The 18,484-nt window shown below is 40.0% G+C and overlaps 1 protein-coding gene across 3 annotated transcripts in view; it reads right to left on the reverse strand.

Annotated features, from left to right (window-relative positions):
* LOC129718023 (uncharacterized) overlaps positions 1-18,484 on the reverse strand; it is a 717,449-nt gene that overhangs the window by 85,916 nt on the left and 613,049 nt on the right. For all 3 annotated transcript variants that reach the window (XM_055668402.1, XM_055668399.1, XM_055668401.1), the window contains exon 12: positions 6,225-6,467. In XM_055668402.1, the coding sequence (XP_055524377.1) occupies positions 6,225-6,467 (243 nt within the window). The remainder of the gene's footprint in view (positions 1-6,224; positions 6,468-18,484) is intronic.

The raw sequence follows: 18,484 nt of genomic DNA on the forward strand, positions 1-18,484 counted from the left end.
TTTATTTTAAATTTGATGGTTTCATCGTATTTCTTGGAAAAATTTACGTAAGAAACACTTATCACTTCGTGGCAATATGGGCCAGTCTCGATATATAGCATTTTTAGGAAAATAGTTTTGAATTTCGTAATGAATTTTTCGTAAAAATGTTATATCTCGAGACTGGCTCATATTACCTCGGGGTGGTACGTAAATTTGATTTCCAATTTTCGATAAATAGCTAAAAATGACCCAAGGAAGCAGAAGCCGATTCTTCTATGTTAGCAACTTTAACCCTCATTTATGAAGTAACGACGACGATAATGACGCCTTTTGATCGCGGCTGGAGGGTGCAACGCTTAGGTTGGTCAACAGAAGAAATTCAGACCAGTTATTGGAAAGTTTTGCAACATCAGCTCACTAAGTTTAGTTGAACTAGCTTCGGCTTACCGACTTCCTTCTATTTTTAGCATCTGTATACCTGGAGATGGACGCTTCTCGAATATAAACGGCGTCAGAACCCAACGTGACGCAAACGACGATTCTGACCACTAACTCCTGATGATTAAAATGCGCTTCGAGATTTTTAACTGTAAGCAATGTCCGCTTCCGTCGCCCACCACGGTATTATCTAGAGCGATTTAAACCTCCTTAAGTCGCCACTGAGTACGCGGAAAGCTTTGCGGTAGCGTTGCCGGATGAGGGAGTGCTCATGGGAGGCCCTCTAGAGGACTTCTGGAGTAACGGGTAAGCGATGCCGGTCGCCTAGCTCTCCCACACGGTTGCGATATCGGGTTCGATTCCCAATCAGCTCGAGGATCTTTTCGAGCTGGAAGTTTCTCGACTCAGCACTGGGGCACGGCGTATCGTTCTACTTATCCTACAACATGAGAAATGTGCCAAAAACAATATTGGTAACGAACTCTCTTAACTAACCTATTTAATCTAGACCGCTATTAGCCCTCTAGGCTAGCGTGTGATATTCTTTTGTTGGGTGAGATCTTCGCATTCCTCCATTTTCTGGCGGCGGTTTTATTTTAAACTAGCTGTCTCCGTTTCAGTCTATATCGCTCCACATTTTGACGAGTGGCTCTACAGAGCATTGTTGCTCGCGCTGCGTTCTTCTCGCCCCATATTTTTCCAGTATCAAACCACTCCTCGCGTCGATTCGGTTGCACGTATCCCAAGACTTTCTCCGCAGCACTGCATATAACTGTTTCAACGGCGTTCCAGCGATCCTCTAGAGGGGCTTTTTTAGACTCACCTCTTCTGGCAGCGCAGCTTCGAGCGATGACGTGTACTGTGCTGCGACATGACGTCGTGGCGGGCGACGGTACCGTAAGTTATTTACAACGGATAGTTGTTGGCGTATTTAACCATTACGAGGCAGTAGTGTTCCGAATCAATGTTAGCGCCTCGATGTGCTCTGACGTCAACAATGTTCGAGAAGTGTTGAAAACGTGGTTGAGTTGTGTTTCTGTTCTATTTGGTGATCTCCAGGTGAATCTATGGTGGAGGCTAAGCTCGAAGAAGGTGCTAAGTATGGCCATGTTCTTGGAGGTGACAAAGACGATTAGTCTGAGGCCATTTGCATTCGTCAGTGTATGTGCACTGAATCGTCTAATCACCAGTCTATACTTTTCCTCCTCGTCAACCTCATGGTTGTAATTCTCGATGATGATCTTGACATTTTGTTTTGGGTAGCGATCGTATTCACTCTCCAACTGCTCGTGAAATTCAGGTCTGAAACACTTCGTCTCCGTACCAAGTGCACCGATACAAGACGGTAGTCTTCTACGGACACGAGACATATAAAATGCGTGAGGTGGACTTACTCAGGATTTCACCTACCTTACAATGTTGCGCCAACGCATTCGATCCATGGTAGTTTGTTTCCAGTTTCATAAGCGTCCTACACTTCCAAGATTTCGGTCCACTTGGTCCGACAACCTAGCACGTTGCGCACCTCTGCATCTTGTATCTTGTGCATCTTGTCCGGCCGGATTCGAGTGTTAGCGACTTCCAGTTTTAGCGAATTTCTAGATACTGGGTTCGCCTTTATACGCCATCCTCACATGCTCCGCCGAAGATTGTCCTAAGTATACGTCGTTTGAAACCAGTTAGTGCTTGCGAGTACTTCTCGATCATTGTCTATATTTCGTGACTGTAGAGGACTACTGATGTTACAATCGTCTTGGACATGCGGCACGTGGTACGATGGTGAAGTTTACCAAATTCCGAGGTTTTGTAGAGTCCGTAGTAGATACAAATTTCTCTACTACACTGCTATTTTAGCAAGTTTCGTCCTGTTAGCAGATCTTTATCTCGGATTTATTCACATTCAATCTAACCTTTCCTGCCGTACGTTTCTGCTTGTTGTGTTGTTTAGCAACCGCGCGTAAAGTCCTTCGGACAAGGTCAGAACGGGCATATAAAGCATATTTTATAACACCTTCAAGCGCAATGTTGAACAGAATGCAGGAGAGACCGCCACCTTAACAAAGTTATTTGCGTGTTAGAAATCTTCATGCAGCACTGTACACTTTCCATCGTGGCCTTGATCAGATTTTCGTCCATAATTCAATAACACGGTCAATAGTATCGTAAGCGGCCTTTATATCGATGAAAATGTGGTGTGCGGAGAGTTGATATTCGTGACAATTTTGAAGAATCAACCGCAGCTTAAAGAGTTAGTTCATTGTCGATCGCTCATCCCAAAAAAACCTGCTTGATAACTCCCCATAAACCTTCTTCCTAGTGACGAGAGACGGCGAAAGATAATTTGGGATAGCAATTTCTAGGCTGCGTTGAGAATCGTGATCGCTCGGTAGTTCTCACATTCCAACTTTTCACCCAAACACATCTACACTAGATAATCAACCATTAGGGTTCACGTTGGTTATAAATAAAATTATATAAATATACCAGGAATAAATTGATAGCCGATTATTAACGGGTGTTGAATAAAAAATGAGAATTTTTTCAATACATTTCAGTAACTCAAATACAGAGCGTAAAATTTTCTTTCTCCAAGAAAATTGCTCTTTGGGCTCCCTAGAAACAGTAGGTGTGTTTGGTTTTGCGAGTTTGAATTGAGTCAAAGCAAAGATGGCGTCGAAACAGCACGTGCTCCGCGAACGCATTGTACGGTTCTACGAAACGCATTTCCAGCAAGGAAAAAAGTTGACGGTGACACATTTTAAGGAAGAAAATGTACCTGTCAGTACGGTATATCGTATCCTGGGTTCCCTGAACGTAGAGCGGAAGGTCGGAAGTGGTCGTCCGGTGACGATAATGACGAAGCAGAGGAAGACATCGTTAAAGAAGCTGTTTGACAACAAGGACGCAACCAGCCTGCGTGACGCCGGTCGGAAATATGGCTGCTCCCACGTATTGATCCATCGGACCCTCAAGATGGAAGGAATCGTCTGCAGGAAGAAGACGAGGTCGCCGGAGTATACGGAGGAGCTGATTGAGACGGTTAAAACACAGTGTCGTTGGATGACCAAAAAATACCGCGGGACGTCTTTCGTTCTGGACGACGAGAGCTATTTTCCGCTGTCCAAAACGCAAATTCCAGGAAATGATAATTACTACTCCAGCGACAAGTCATCCACACCGCCTGAAGTGAAATACAAGTTCAAGCACAAGTTTGAAAAAAAGGTTATGTTGTACATCGCCATTTCAAAGCCTTGGTTTAAGCCGAGCGGTCTGGCAATCAACCAACAAATCTATCAAGAAGAGTGCCTCGATAAAATCCTGCTGCCGTTCCTGAACTAGCATCACGCGGATGGGAAGTACGTCTTCTGGCCAGACAAGGCGTCTTCCCATTACGCCAAGAAGACGCTGGCGTATCTTGAGGAGAAAAAGATACCGTTCGTGCCGAAAGATCGTAACCCAAAAAGCATGCCCCAGTGCCACCCAATAGAGGATTTCTTTGGCTCACTCAGTGCCCTAGTATATAAAACCAATTGGAGGGCCAAGGATACGAAGCAACTGACTACAAGAATCCGGAATTGTATCCGGAAAATGGACGTAAGTGCCGTACAAAGTTGCGTCGAACAGCAGACCACGGCCCTTACTCAAACATTCACTGATATTTTTTTGAAGGAAATACATTATGTTATTAATAAAAAATACTGAAATCGATGAAAAAAAAATTTTTTTGACGTAGAATACGTCCTACGGCAACAATTACAGGGACCCAATTTCAATACAGGGATCCAATTTCAAAACCGAAAACATCGAGAGCGTCACAAAAATTGTCCAATTTCAAATTTCTTTCATTTTTGCAGCAATCGATTGGAAAACCATTTAAGCACCCGTCCAAATGCAGAAAATTGTAATCTGATTGATCAAACTATTGTAATATTAAAATTGTTGAACATTTTCGAAACGCAAATGTCGACTTTTGATTGGTCGCTTGCTACCTTTCCCTGAAAAGGACGACAGAATGGAGTACCTAGTTAGCCGGGAATGCACTCTTCGGGCTATATAAGAGACTGTTTCTCCTCAAGCACATCAGTTTACTAGCAGCAGGCAGTAGCAACGGACATCAACACCGATGGCAGTAGGCGAAGTGGATCAGCATCGGGCAACAGCGGCGGTGGTAGTGGTTAGCTGCAGTTCTTACCTATTTCAGTTCGGCTTCCCCTCAATATGAGTTGGACCCCACCAGCGGTAATCCAATTCAGATATCGTTGGGTGAATACAACCTGAAACTGAAAGAGACTCGCACCGCCAGGTGGTTTGAGAAGCCACCATCATCCAGCGTATGTCTATAGTCAATAGCTTGTGTGGCTTGCTATTTAGCGTGCGTGGCTAGCAGTATAGCGATTGAAATTTTCATATATACATAATTGCTAATAAATCACCTCATGTAGAATTTAATTTTCACTGCAAATCATCCAAAACTAAATAAAAAATTTGCCATGTTGAAAAAATATTCACTTGTCAATAAATGGCATTGACAAACACAATTAACCTCAAAGTTTATCTGAAGAATTTCTGAGCTAGTGAGCCTGAATCACATAATTTTTCGCGCAAGTCTAATTGCAGCAATCAGTTGTATCGTCAAATGCAGAATATTGTTGCCTCTTCGTAGCCACTGCCTAAATTAAGATATCTTAGTGCAACTTGATACAAAAGACAGCCACAAAACAATTCAATTTCATTCTTGTTTTGGATACGGCAGCAAGTGAAACCGCGGTGCCGGCTACAGAGGTAAACGTCATCTGGAGCAAAGAGAATATTAAATTAATTAACCCCAATTGAGTGTATTCCCAAACCCATCCCTAGAAAGACATTGACACAAGACAGGCTGTCGTATTCTACGTTACCTCTGCGGTCGTGTCTTATAAACAACCTCTTCCACTTTTTTTTATATGTGATTGAAAAAATACTCATTTTTTTTAACACCCGTTATTCAAAGAACTTCCCTTTTGTTCTTGAAGAAGCCGCTCGTGATAGTTCTTGGGATTATGATCAAGAGACACAGGAAAATGCTAGCTGTATTGTAATATCGAAAGTTCTCTAACAAAGTAATAGAGCAGCCTTGCAGTACAAGAATAGAAAAAAAATAACAAAGTTCAAGTCAAAAAAACTAAGTTTTTTTTTCATCGAAATTAAATGTCTATTTTGAGTTCGTTTTTGGTGTATAATCTTTGACAGAAAATTTATTTATAGTCAGTACTTGTAAACCACAAAAGGTCTCCGAGCTACAATACTTAAAACAAAGTAATATATGCTGAAACACATAGGTCCTCTTGCGCGTAAAATAATCCCCATCCGTGGAAAAAACTGAGTCTGTAAAATCAAAAACCCATGTGCAAAATCTCTTTTGAAATAAAGCTACTCGAAATTAGCTGATAGGTCATTTGTTCTTTTGTGAAAAGTTTCGGTTCAGTACTGAGCAAACGACGGCTGTGTACTCTCTTCTCTTTTGCTCTTTGTTAAATAACTATATTTCTCAACAGACAATTAACAATAGGTTATAGCGGCCCAAAGTGAACCAACCGATGAGTTCTGACAATCTGCCAGCAGGTCTCACTAATTATAGACCGGATTATCTTTGTTTACTCGGTTCAGCCACCGAATTCGTTCTGCGTCCGCTTTCAACCGTAATGTTTTCAGCCAGCTCATCCGACCAATTATGTTACCACCACACCGAAACGCGCTTGCTCGTATTAACAAACGCGCGGTTGCGTCCGTCAGTGCTGTGGCGTGACAATTTTCCGGACACTTACCTGAGCTTTCTTCCAGTCCGTCGTACAGCTGTGATATACTGGCCGGGGCTCCATCCGATGAATGGAAGTCCTGCAGCAGATTGAACTGACCGCTGGTTACCTCGAAGCGTTCGCCACTGTTGGAAAAGTTCCAGTCGAACGAAACGTCCAGCGGGTCGGCCACTACATGACACGGCACGGGGACTGTTTCGTCCAGTGATGCACCGACAATCATGATACTGCTGGAGGCGCAAACCGGCGCAACTGCGGAAAAATAGCACACATAAGCAAAAACAAAGCAAAAACAACAAACACACATGAGGCAGTATACTAAATATGCATCGTTCCTGCACGGCCACTGACTGTCTGTCCGGGAGGACGCTATAGACTGACTGCGCTCCTTGGCACCACCGGAGGCGGATTGCGCGAGGCTCGCGTGCTGTACCGGAAAGTAGGAATTTTTAATTTATTCATTTTTATTCATTCGGGGAACGTTTTACGCTCTCATTGCATCCGTGTCACTGGGTTCGCTTTCATAAGCTGCTCCACAGCGAAAAGAACCGTGGCCCTTCCAGCGCAAAGTACGAACCTTTGGGGCATGCAGCAGTTCGGCCACCAGATGGTGAGGATACCGAAGGGAGGATACCGAAGAGAGGTATCTTTAGGAATCGGGGGGCGTGTTGCGGACGGATAAAGTGAATTTTATTATTATGCATAGCGCTCTTGAGACTGTTGTGCTTTTGTGTTTATGTTTGGCATTCCCGTACCCCCGGATGGGATGCATAGATTTTTATAGTTGCGGGCTGATATCGAGGTCTTCCTTCCGGAAGGACAAAAAGTTCCGAACAGAACCGACTGCCTGTGACTGTGCCGGTGTAATAAAACGTTGTCAAGAGAGAGATTTACTTCATTTCAGAATTGTTCCGATAAAACTTGGTAAATGGCTTGTTTGTTGAATATTCTGTTTTGATTTCTGGTTCATACACTTCAATTGTTCAATTTGCAGAGAAATTAACTGAAGATATTACTTATTAGTAACACACAAAAGGCATGTGTAAAAGAATTTAACCAATAACAAATTTCTTTTGAATGTAACATAAATTTTAAAAGAAACCCTTGCAGTAAAGCATGTTCATCAATCCAAATTACTACAAGGTATACAGCCCTAGGGTTGTATGAAATGGTGACGTGGGAATAAACACTGTAATTAGGGGATTTTTTGTTCCAAAATATACAGAGTCCGCAGACAGAATCAATGTGTTTTCTCGGTGACTTACGTACTTTTATTTTCAGCCTGAGAAATATATTCAACAACACTCGAAAAAATATCGTTTATATTTGACGATAGAATTTTTTGTGCATTAGACAAAGCACAAGCTTATCGTTCTTGTTGAAGAAACACCAAGAATTTCTCGTAATGCGTCGAAGTCAGAATTAACTCTATATCCTCAAAAACCAAATCCAATTATACTTACGTTATCATAATGATTGGTTTTGTCTTATTCAACTTCGATTAAATCAAATTTTTAATATGAATCTAACTTTCAAAATAATATGAGAGCCCTTACGAAAGTTCATTAATTGGCAAAAACAAGAAGATATGTAGAACAAAATTATCAACAAGTTTCAGCAAAAAATCGTAGCAATCAACAATTCCATTTTTGTTTACAATTACATTCGCTGTATTACGAAGACAGCCTATAAAGGTTTATTATGGAATAGTTTAAAATAATAAAATATCATCTGACAATTTTGAAATGTAAGAAAAAATTCGGAATGAATCTTAGTAAATGGACCAAAAACTCACAATCATTCGCCGGCTCTCATTCTTCTATAAATTTGTATATTTTAGAAGTCAATTTTGCGATACTATCCGGTCACGATTATTCAGTGAATATCGAATATAAAATATAATAAATATAACTTATAACCGTTGCAAAAATGTACAATTCTTGCTGAGTAATTTATGGCAATCATATTTATGAGATAAACTGTCAATCACCATCAGCAGCAGCATTACAGTTTTTCCTCGATTGCACACTAAAAGAAATGTACGAACAGAAGTGTACCACTGCAATACGAAGAGTACCGTGCGCTGCTGTGAATGGAAGTGTACCGCTGAAATGTACGAATAGAAAAGTACCGCTGCAATCATAGACGACGAGAGACCTGCTGCTTTCTGCTCCAATGGTACTGTTGCTTATACCAGCATGTTTTTTTTCAAGACATCAGTTTTTATTACGTTCTGACAGCAGGTTTAGGGATTGTTCAAGTGTGGGGATTGTTTCAAACTTTTCGAAAAACTTTGACCTTCGAGACATCACATTAGTCTAAGCTCATGGAAGCAAAAATAAATTGACCTATTGGGACTGGGAGACTCTGTCAATTTTTTTTTCGATTTGAAACAGAGAATATCACAAGGAACGGTTGGTGTCCATTCACGTCGTCTGTGCTAGGAAAGCTTGCATGTAATTGGTTTATTGTTCGCGTAAATTTATCATTAAAACTTTTTATCAATTTTACCGCTTAGCAATGATATTAGAGTGATTACAAATTGTTATACAATTTATCTATCCAACAAATCTGACGCAATATTTGCAGTTTCATTTCCAATTTCACAGATTGCATCTTAGTATAGTAAACAAAGACGTAGTCCCACGTCAAAAAATCAGCAAATTTTGACATCAGTAATTCAAAGCTGTGTAAATACTCTTAAATGCTCTTAAATTTAAGCAAACTTCGAAGGTCAAAGTTTTACAACAGTTTGGAAACCAGCTCCAACTTAAGCAAAATTGCTAAACCGCTTACTTAAAATAAACGTCACTAATTTGCGGAAAAGTACTACTAGCTATTTGTCATAACTGTTAGGCTCTCATATAAAGTTGCAAATATCAAATTTAATCTTTCAATGTCTTGGTGAAATGTTAGATTTGTGATAATTCCAAAGGATCCAAATTAATCCTCTTAGCGGTGTAATCTGGCCATATTGCCGAAATAATCTTGACTTTTTTACCATCCAAAATCCTTTCTTTTCGGGGTTCGTCTTCTACCCTTCAAATACAACTTTGACCTCCTTCTTTGTATAGGAAGTATATAGTTTGGCGAAAATCGACATTTAAAAATCATGGAGTGGCAAGAACAATAACTTTGTATCATTTATTTGACACTTATTTGTCCAAATTGGTAACGCGTTTTGTTGGTTATTAGAATTTTATTATTTTCGAGTTTGAAACTAAAATAAAAAAAACTCAAATAAAATAAACTTAACAAATTCAAACTCTCAGTTCGTCTTTGAAAGTGGTTCACTGCAAACGTGTTTCCGAGGTGAAGATTTCAAGTGATATCGAGTCTGAAACAAATAGAGAGTGTTTAGGACAGTAGATAACTGTTAGCGCTCGATCTTGCTTTTGTGACGGAACAATAGAATGGAAACAAAAATGGTTCATGCAAGCAGTCTTAAGGGGTTACATACCTTTTTAGTTTTCAAAAAACCGAAAAATTTTTTATTGTGTTATCTTCAAATACAACATCTTGTGAACATTTTCACAAATTTTCATAAAGATCTGAGCAATAGGATTAGTTAGAGCGATTTGCAGCGCGCCTCGCCACGGCCGCATAAGCTAAACTTGAAACTTTACACGCGATTATCTCGGAATAGTGTTTTCCGAAAAATGACTTTGCCGTGATCCCGATTGCGGGAAAACTACTGAACCGACTTCCTTCATCTTTTTTTTAAATTTTCGTTATTAAATTCGCCGGTTCTTGAATGATCGCTTTTAAAAACATACAGGTACATTTTTCCGCAAAAAAAAATTTTTAATGCTATTTTTAGCACTCAAAACGTGCATTTTTTGGGAAAATCGTTCCCGTTTGCACTGAAAACAAAATACTGATAAAAGCGATCGTTCAAAGACACGGCACACTTCTAAACTAATGAAATAATATGAGTTTTTTTATTTCGGTTGACCCGCTGAGTCTCTCAGGATCACCGCAAGCCTCTACAAAAAAATAGCGTTTCGGGGAAACGGCCATTACTCCGGTAATAATTGGTATTTCTCAAAATCAAACGTATTTTGTTGTTGTTGATAAACTGTACTTACAGAAAAATACCAGTTTGATGCAATGAAAATGGTGCCATGCACTCAAAAATAATTTCAAACTTTCCTCATTTTTCTCGACCAAAAAGGTATATAACCCCTTAAGGTTATATTCGGGCCAATGTCGATAATGCCAACGGATCGAGAGATTTTCGGTTTCTTTCGGACGCGAAACTGGACATGTGACATGCTGACTGCAATGTTCAGGGAACCAAAGGATTACGCGGTCCACGTAATGTTTCGTACCGAGGAAATAATGAAAACGGAGCTGCTGAAATGCCCACCTTCAGCTACTTTTCTGTATGAAGGTCATCAGGAGACAAAGGTTACGTTTGCTGCAGCACGTGGTAACTTTAAGTACGCGCGTATTTTCGGTCTTCCGGTCGAGCTGGAAGACAAGCACGTGGCAGCTGTTATGTCTAAATTCGGTAAGATCCAGCACATGGTACGAGAATGGTACGAAACGGACACTGGCTACCCTATCTTGAATGGCGTTCGCGGCGTCCATATTAATATGGAAACGGAGTCATGTCTACGTTCAACATTTTCCAGCTAAAGTGTATTATGACGGAATGTCAAGCAAATGTTTTGTGTGTTGCGGTACAGACCACGTGAAGGAAAACTGCCCTTAACGGTTATCTGTTAATGCACGGTTAAACAAAAATGGCGGTCAAGGTACTTATGCGGAAATTGTAGCTTACGGAGCGAGAAAAGACGTTTTTCCTACTTTTCTCGACGTTGTAAAGGAATCATCAGGTGTCATTCAGGTGGAAGCTAAACCAAAGCAGGTGGCTCAACGAGTGAATTAGCTGGTCCAAGTAAACCGTTAACTGAGCAGGTTCTTCTCGAGCAGTCTTCGGAAGATGAAAAGGTGAATACAGGAGCAGAAGTCCCTTCATCAACGGATATAGAACAAGATCTCAAATCGAAGGATTTTGAGGAGATTAAATCTAAAAAACTATCAAGGAAACAGAAGAAAGAGACGACAACAGCTGATGAGCGATCCAATTCAACAACTTCTGATTCGGATAGCACTTCAGCGAACAAAGTGAGGATTAACGCACCTAGCAATGATTTAATTGTAATGCAGGTAACGAGGTCTCGGTTTAAACAAAATAAACCATGAACTTTGCATACAACATCGCAATCATCAACCTGACAGTACTAACAATCTTATCTAGAAGATGCTTCTGAAGGATTTTTTGCATAATCATGATGTGGACATTGCCTTCTTACAAGAAGTAGTATACGAAGATTTTTCGTTTGTATCAAATTACAATAGTATTGTTAACATTAACTCTGATAAAACGGGAACTGCGTTTCTGCTGAAAAAGAATGTCGTTTACAAGCATCAAATATTAGACCCCTCTAGGCGTTTATTATCTGTTGTAGTAAATGGTATTAATTTTGTGAATGTGTATGCATTCTATGGTACAAACAAAAAAAAGCAGCGTGACGATCTTTTCCTTAATCAAATAGCTATTCAAAACCGAACTTCAAATTTTTAGTTCTTGAGGATGATTTCAATTGCATTCTGAATAACGATGATTCTAATGGGATGGTTAAGAACTTTTGTTATGGGTTGAGAGAATTAGTAAAACAACTACATTTGAAAGACGTTTTAATGGAGTTGGGGAAAGCGAAATATACATTTTTTCGTGGAGAAAGTGCATCTCGGTTAGATCGATTTTACGGCCCAGGAGCAATCATGAATTCAGTGCTTGACGTTTAAAATATTGCAGTACCTTTTCCGGATCATCAAGCTGTCTTTTTGAAGCTTAAAATGAGAGAACATGAGTTAAATAAGCGGGGTAGAGGTTATTGGAAAATCATTTCGACCGTATTGCAACAGAACGAAGTCGGAACGTTTCAATATAGAGTATGAGCGATTGAAAACTAGACAAATTTATGCAGATAGAAACTCGTGGTGGAATTTTGCTTTTAAAGCCAAAGTGCGAAATTATTAGAAGTTGGAAAGTTGGAGTTTAAATCAAACTCAAGCAGCGGAGAAAAGTAGACTTTATTCGTTGCTTGAGGCTTTGATAACAAGAAAAATAACTGAAGAAAGTGTAGAAGATGAAATTTCAGTGGTCAAATCCCATCTAATGGAAATTGAGCAACTTAGAATACGAAACTATGAACAGAAAATTAAAGAAACGCCTCTTGTGGAAGACTGAGTCTTTTCCATGTAACAAAGAGAATCAATGCCAGAGCATATGAAGATAACAATGATTATCTACAAGAAATGCAGAATATTCCAAAAATGCTCAATGATATTCACAGTTATTATTGTAAACAATTTTTCAAAGAAACAGAATATGATGATATTGGACTTGATAATCCATTGAACAACATAGTTTTGTGTTTAGATGCAGATGATGGTGATAGTTTAAATGATCCTATTACTGCGGATGAAGCCTTCGCTACACTGAAAAAATGCTTCAAGAAAAAATCTCCGGGTCCGGACGGACTCACGTATGAGTTTTATCTAGAACATTTCGACTTATTAAAAGACGATATGCTCACGGTATTCAACGGTTACCTTAGTGGTGTAATGATATGACGCCAAATGAATTTAGTGAAGGTATTGTTACTCTTATTCCAAAAGAGGCAATCCAGCTTTAATTGAAAATCAACGTCCAATCAGCTTGCTAAACACGGATTACAAGCTGTTTACTGAAATTTTAGCAAAAATAATCGACAAAATTATAGGTCCGGGTCAAAGTGCAGTTGTAGAAGACAGAGGTTGTATAGATAACTTGAAGGATATAAGACGATTGATAACAAGAACGATAGAATCTAAAAAGTTTAAAGGTTTCCTGTTGAGTGTCAATTTCGAAAAAGCTTTCGATAAAGTGAATTACAATTGGTTGTGGAAAACCTTGGATAAGTTCCAGTTTTCGCCAGAAATAACCAGGTGCATACGTAATTTATATGCTAAAGCTACATCAAGAGTCCTCTTCAACGGATTTCTGACGCCGGAATTCGCTATCGGTTCATCAGTGAGACAGGGATGCCCACCATGCATGCTCTTGTTTGCACTATATGTGAAACCGCTAATAAGATCTATTTGTAGTAGTAGCAGCGGTGTCCTTGTATATGGCTAGTTCATGAAAGTTGTTGCATACGCGGATGATTTAAATATTTTCATCAAAACGGAAGAAGAGTTTGATTTGGTGATGCAAATCCTTAGCTCTTTTGCAAGTTTTGCGATGATAAGGTTAAACTTTGAAAAGTCATCATTTTTGCGAATAAATAATATACCATCTGGTCCGCAGTTAGTTAAAGAAGTAACCGAAGTTAAGATTCTTGGAGTTTTCATTAGCAATTCGTGAAATAACATGATAGAGAACAATTTTAATAAAATTATCAGAGATTAGAACTTCTTGTTCCAAAGTCATCGAATGCGAAACCTAAATCTATTCCAGAAAACATGGCTCACAAACTCCTTTGTTCTTTCAAAATTATGGTACGTTGCACAAGTTCTACCACCAAAAAACAAACATTTTGCGCTAATAAAGAAAGCTGTTGGTAAATTTCTGTGGAACGGTCAAATGTTTAAAATATCAAGAGATCAACTATACTTAGATTCCGGAAAAGGAGGATTGAGACTAATTGATCCTGAGTCTAAGTGTCAAGAGCTGTTTGTTAAGAACGTCTTATGGAATAAAAATGGGGAAGTCAATGAATACGAGAAATACCTTTTGGATTACCGAAATAAAGCACAACTAACGCGTAATGCGAAGGAATGGTTGAAAAACGCAAACCGGATAAACGAAGAGTCTGTTCTGAAAACCGCCAAAGCAACATACTGGAAGTTGATTGACGATAAACACATTACTGTTGGAGCAGAAAATCGGTTTCCTGGAATCAGGTGGGATATTGTGTGGGACAATTTAAACCAAAATTTTTTACTGTCGGCTAATAAATCAAGCTGACCAACTCCCCAGCGAGCTGTTAAAACACGGTGGTGAATCACTGGCTAAGGCACTACACTGGATTATTGCCAAGATTTGGGAGGAGGAGGTAGTACCGGAGGAGTGGATGGAGGGTACAGTGTGCCCCATCTACAAAAAAGGCGACAAGTTGGATTGCTGCAACTACCGCGCAATCACGTTGCTAAACGCCGCCTACAAGATACTCTCCCAAATACTTTGCCGTCGACTATCACCGTTTGCAAGGGAATTCGTGGGGAAATACCAAGTGGGATTTATGGGTGCCCGCGCCACCACGGACCAAATATTCGCGGTACGGCAGGTCCTACAGAAGTGCCGTGAGTATAACGTGCCCACACATCACTTGTTCATCGACTTTGAATCGGCATACGACACAATCGTTCGAGACCAGCTATGGCAGATTATGCACGATTACGGCTTTCCGGATAAACTGACACGGTTGGTCAAGTCGACGATGGATCGGGTGATGTGCGTAGTTCGAGTTTCGGGGACACTCTCGAGTCCCTTCGAATCTCGGAGAGGGTTACGGCAAGGTGATGGATTATCGTGCTTGCTATTCAACATCGCTTTGGAAGGTGTGATACGTAGGGCTGGTATCGACACGAGTGGCACGATTTTTAGAAGGTCTGTTCAGCTCTTTGGCTTCGCCGATGACATTGATATTGTAGCACGAACCCTTGAAATGATGACGGAGACGTACATCAGACTGAAGGCTGAAGCCGGACGAATTGGACTGGCCATAAACGCATCGAAGACCAAGTACATGAGAGGAAGAGGTTCCAGAGAAGACAGTGTCAACCTCCCGCCACGAACTCGTATTAGCGGTGATGAAATCGAGGTGGTAGACGAGTTCGTGTACCTGGGCTCACTGGTTACTGCTGACAACGACACCAGCAGAGAAATTCGTCGACGCCTTATGGCAGGAAATCGTGCCTACTTTGGACTCCGGAGGACGCTCCGCTCGATTAAAATCCGCCGCCGCACGAAGTTAACCATCTACAAAACACTGATCAGACCGGTAGTCCTCTACGGCCACGAAACCTGGACTATGCTCGTGGAGGACCAACGCGCCCTTGGGGTTTTCGAACGAAAGGTGTTGCGTACCATCTGTGGTGGAGTGCAGATGGAAGATGAATCATGGCGGAGGCGGATGAATCACGAGTTGCATCAGCTGCTGGGAGAACCACTCATCGTTCAAACGGTGAAAATCGGGAGACTACGGTGGGCTGAGCATGTCGTTAGGATGTCGGACGACAACCCGGTGAAAATGGTTCTTGATAACAACCCGACTGGAACAAGGCGACGGGGCGCGCAGCGAGCAAGGTGGCTCGATCAAGTGAAAGACGACCTGCGGGGCCTCCGCAGACGACATGGCTGGCGAGCTGCAGCCATGGACCGAGTTGAATGGAGACGACTTCTTCGAACAGCAAGGGACACTTCGGCCTGGAGCTAACTGGTAAGGTAAGTGATAAATCAAGTGTTTATAAATTAGCTAACGATATTATTCCGAACAAAGAAAAACTAGTAGAATATAAAATTGGGAATGTAACCGATGCTGACTCTGAAACCTGCAGTACTCCAGAAAATATTTTACATAGAATTCCTATGGCTAGGAATGCATACATTGGCATGGTGCATTTCAGGGGAAGCAAATTGTAGTTTATTCTGTTTTAAAAAATCGATAAGAGATGCGAGGGGGAATGATCGGAAAACTTTTAGAAAATGTTTTGGGATTTTCTAAAACTGTGGATGAGAAATGTTTTGATTTATTTTGTTAATGTAATGAAAGAGAATACGAAAATGTTAGAATGTAAGTTAGATTAATGTAGGTTTTGGAAAGTGTTCAGAAAAAAATGAAGAAGTCTTCGTAATGTTGTAATACTGAAATGGGCAAATAAACAAACTAGTTTTATTAAAATAAAACTAAGGCCTGTAACGTGGATAGCCCTAGAAGACGAACAATTTTATCGTAACGGTATTCGAGTTCTAGCTGAGAAATGGGACAAAGTTGTAGTTAGCGGTACAAATTTTTAATGGTGAAATTAAAACTACTTGATTATATTCCCATCAAAAAAGGAGGGCGAGGGAATTGTTATTTGTGATATGTGACGTATTCCCATGCAATTTTGAATGGACAAATGGATTTTCGCTGCTGTCACATTAATTTATTTTCAGCTTTGAACACAGTTGGAAGCATTCTGCAAAACCGATATAAGCATAACTATGATTTTGTACAACAACCAGAGCAGTTTTCAAAAACATTGCAGTTAGATGTTCATTCGTCAACTGCTGCTTTTTATAAATTATTCATCGGAAAAATGTCTGTTAAAACCCTTATGAAAAGTAAAATAAAGCGAATCAACCGTAATGATTTAAACTTCCATGATTATATAAGCTGCTTTATCTATAATTACGGTAAAAATATATTCAACATGAAAAATATACAGCGCAGATCAGGCTAAGATCGACCCGCGGAGGGTATACAACATCGAAAATAATTTCGCAATTAAGTTTTATCGCGCACTCTCTGCACTGTTGTAATACAACGGCAAATAACCATGTTGTTAATACCAATGTTGGCACCCAACAGAAACCGGCAGCATCCTGGTCGAAGGGGGTAAGTCGCGACTAAAATAATCATCTCATTCTGGCGCTCAAAATGGTACCCCCAACCCAGCTGCACCCAGAACACAAAACGAGGGCATGCAGCGGCAATAAAACAGAATCACGATCGGGAAAATCCCCGCCTGCCAACAATAGCGAGCGCACTTCACGGCTGCTTTTCCACTGGCCACTAACGGTGGAGAGTAAAAATGAGGCTCACGCAGTGCGGTCAGCTTACCGACGAATGGGAGAAAAACCAGCTTATTTTCCAAATGAAAAATCATTATCATCGTTCACGTTTCGGTACAAAAAGCTTCATTTTGGTTCCATCATCAACTGAATGCCCGCAAGTTCGTTCCAACCCGGGTGCTAGTATCGCCCACCGGTTCACGTGCTCCGTCCAGTAGAGCAGCACGTTCAGAATTTTCCACCGGACAACAATTGGTGAAGTGCGATGCAAAGTGTAGCCCGCACGATCTCGATTCCGTAGGCCTGCTGCCTGACGATACGGCTTCCACGGTTCATAAAAACATGTTTTGCTGTAGGAAAACTATTTTCGCTCGTTCATGCTTCCAATTAGCCGTTACAAAATTAAATAGGAAATACAGGAATTTAATGACGCTGTATGTTTTCGGAAACCGGTGGGCCTCGTCGCGTCAGTGTGGCCCGTGAGAGCAGCAAAAAAAAACTCGTTCTCCAACGTACCGTTCGTTACCTTCTAGCGTGAAGGCAAATTTAATTATCTCATACTTGCATTTGGAACTTGTTTTCCATTATGTTTGTACCGTTCAATATTGAAATGTCATGTCATTTCCCAGTGGATGCAATGTTTATAGTACGGTTTCGAATTCGAAATAATAATAAAAAAAAGCATAGATATGCTTGATTCCGAAAGAGTTCGTTCCAAATTCTATATCCATATATTAATTTTGTCCCGAACACGACATGAATGACTTCACGAAATGTTATTTGTAGTATTTAATATTGCTAGCAGCATGTAGTTTCATGTCGATTATTAAAAAGGTATAGGGCGATCGATTCAGGAGAAGCTCATGCGGAATGATTAAATTAGACGTTCTTTATTTCAGATATGGATGTTTTGAAAAAAAAAATCGGTCAAAACTCGAGCTACCATTTGAAAAGTCCAATCGATTTGTGTTTGAATGTTGTCTGAAAGAGAATATTATTGTAAGAAATGTCACTGTTGGCCGCATAATTATTATTCTGTTAAATGCGCATTGTCCAGCTAATAAAGAGCTTATGTTCTGAAAGTGAAATATATAATCTCGGATTGCGGAGAAAACTAATAATATCACATGAGGTAAAATAGAGCAAAATAGAGTAGAATAAAGTAAAGTTAGGAACCGATTCGGTTCACTATGTTCTTATATTTATGAAATGAGTGATTAACTAAATAATGTAGCAATATAGTAGAAACAGAAAATAAAAAATAGAAAATAGAAAATAGAAAATAGAACATAGAACAAAGAAATAGAAAATAGAAAATAGAAAATAGAAAAATAGAAAATAGAAAATAGAAAATAGAAAATAGAAAATAGAAAATAGAAAATAGAAAATAGAAAATAGAAAATAGAAAATAGAAAATAGAAAATAGAAAATAGAA

This window comes from Wyeomyia smithii, chromosome 1, assembly GCF_029784165.1.
Source record: "Wyeomyia smithii strain HCP4-BCI-WySm-NY-G18 chromosome 1, ASM2978416v1, whole genome shotgun sequence".
Taxonomy (NCBI): domain Eukaryota; kingdom Metazoa; phylum Arthropoda; class Insecta; order Diptera; family Culicidae; genus Wyeomyia; species Wyeomyia smithii.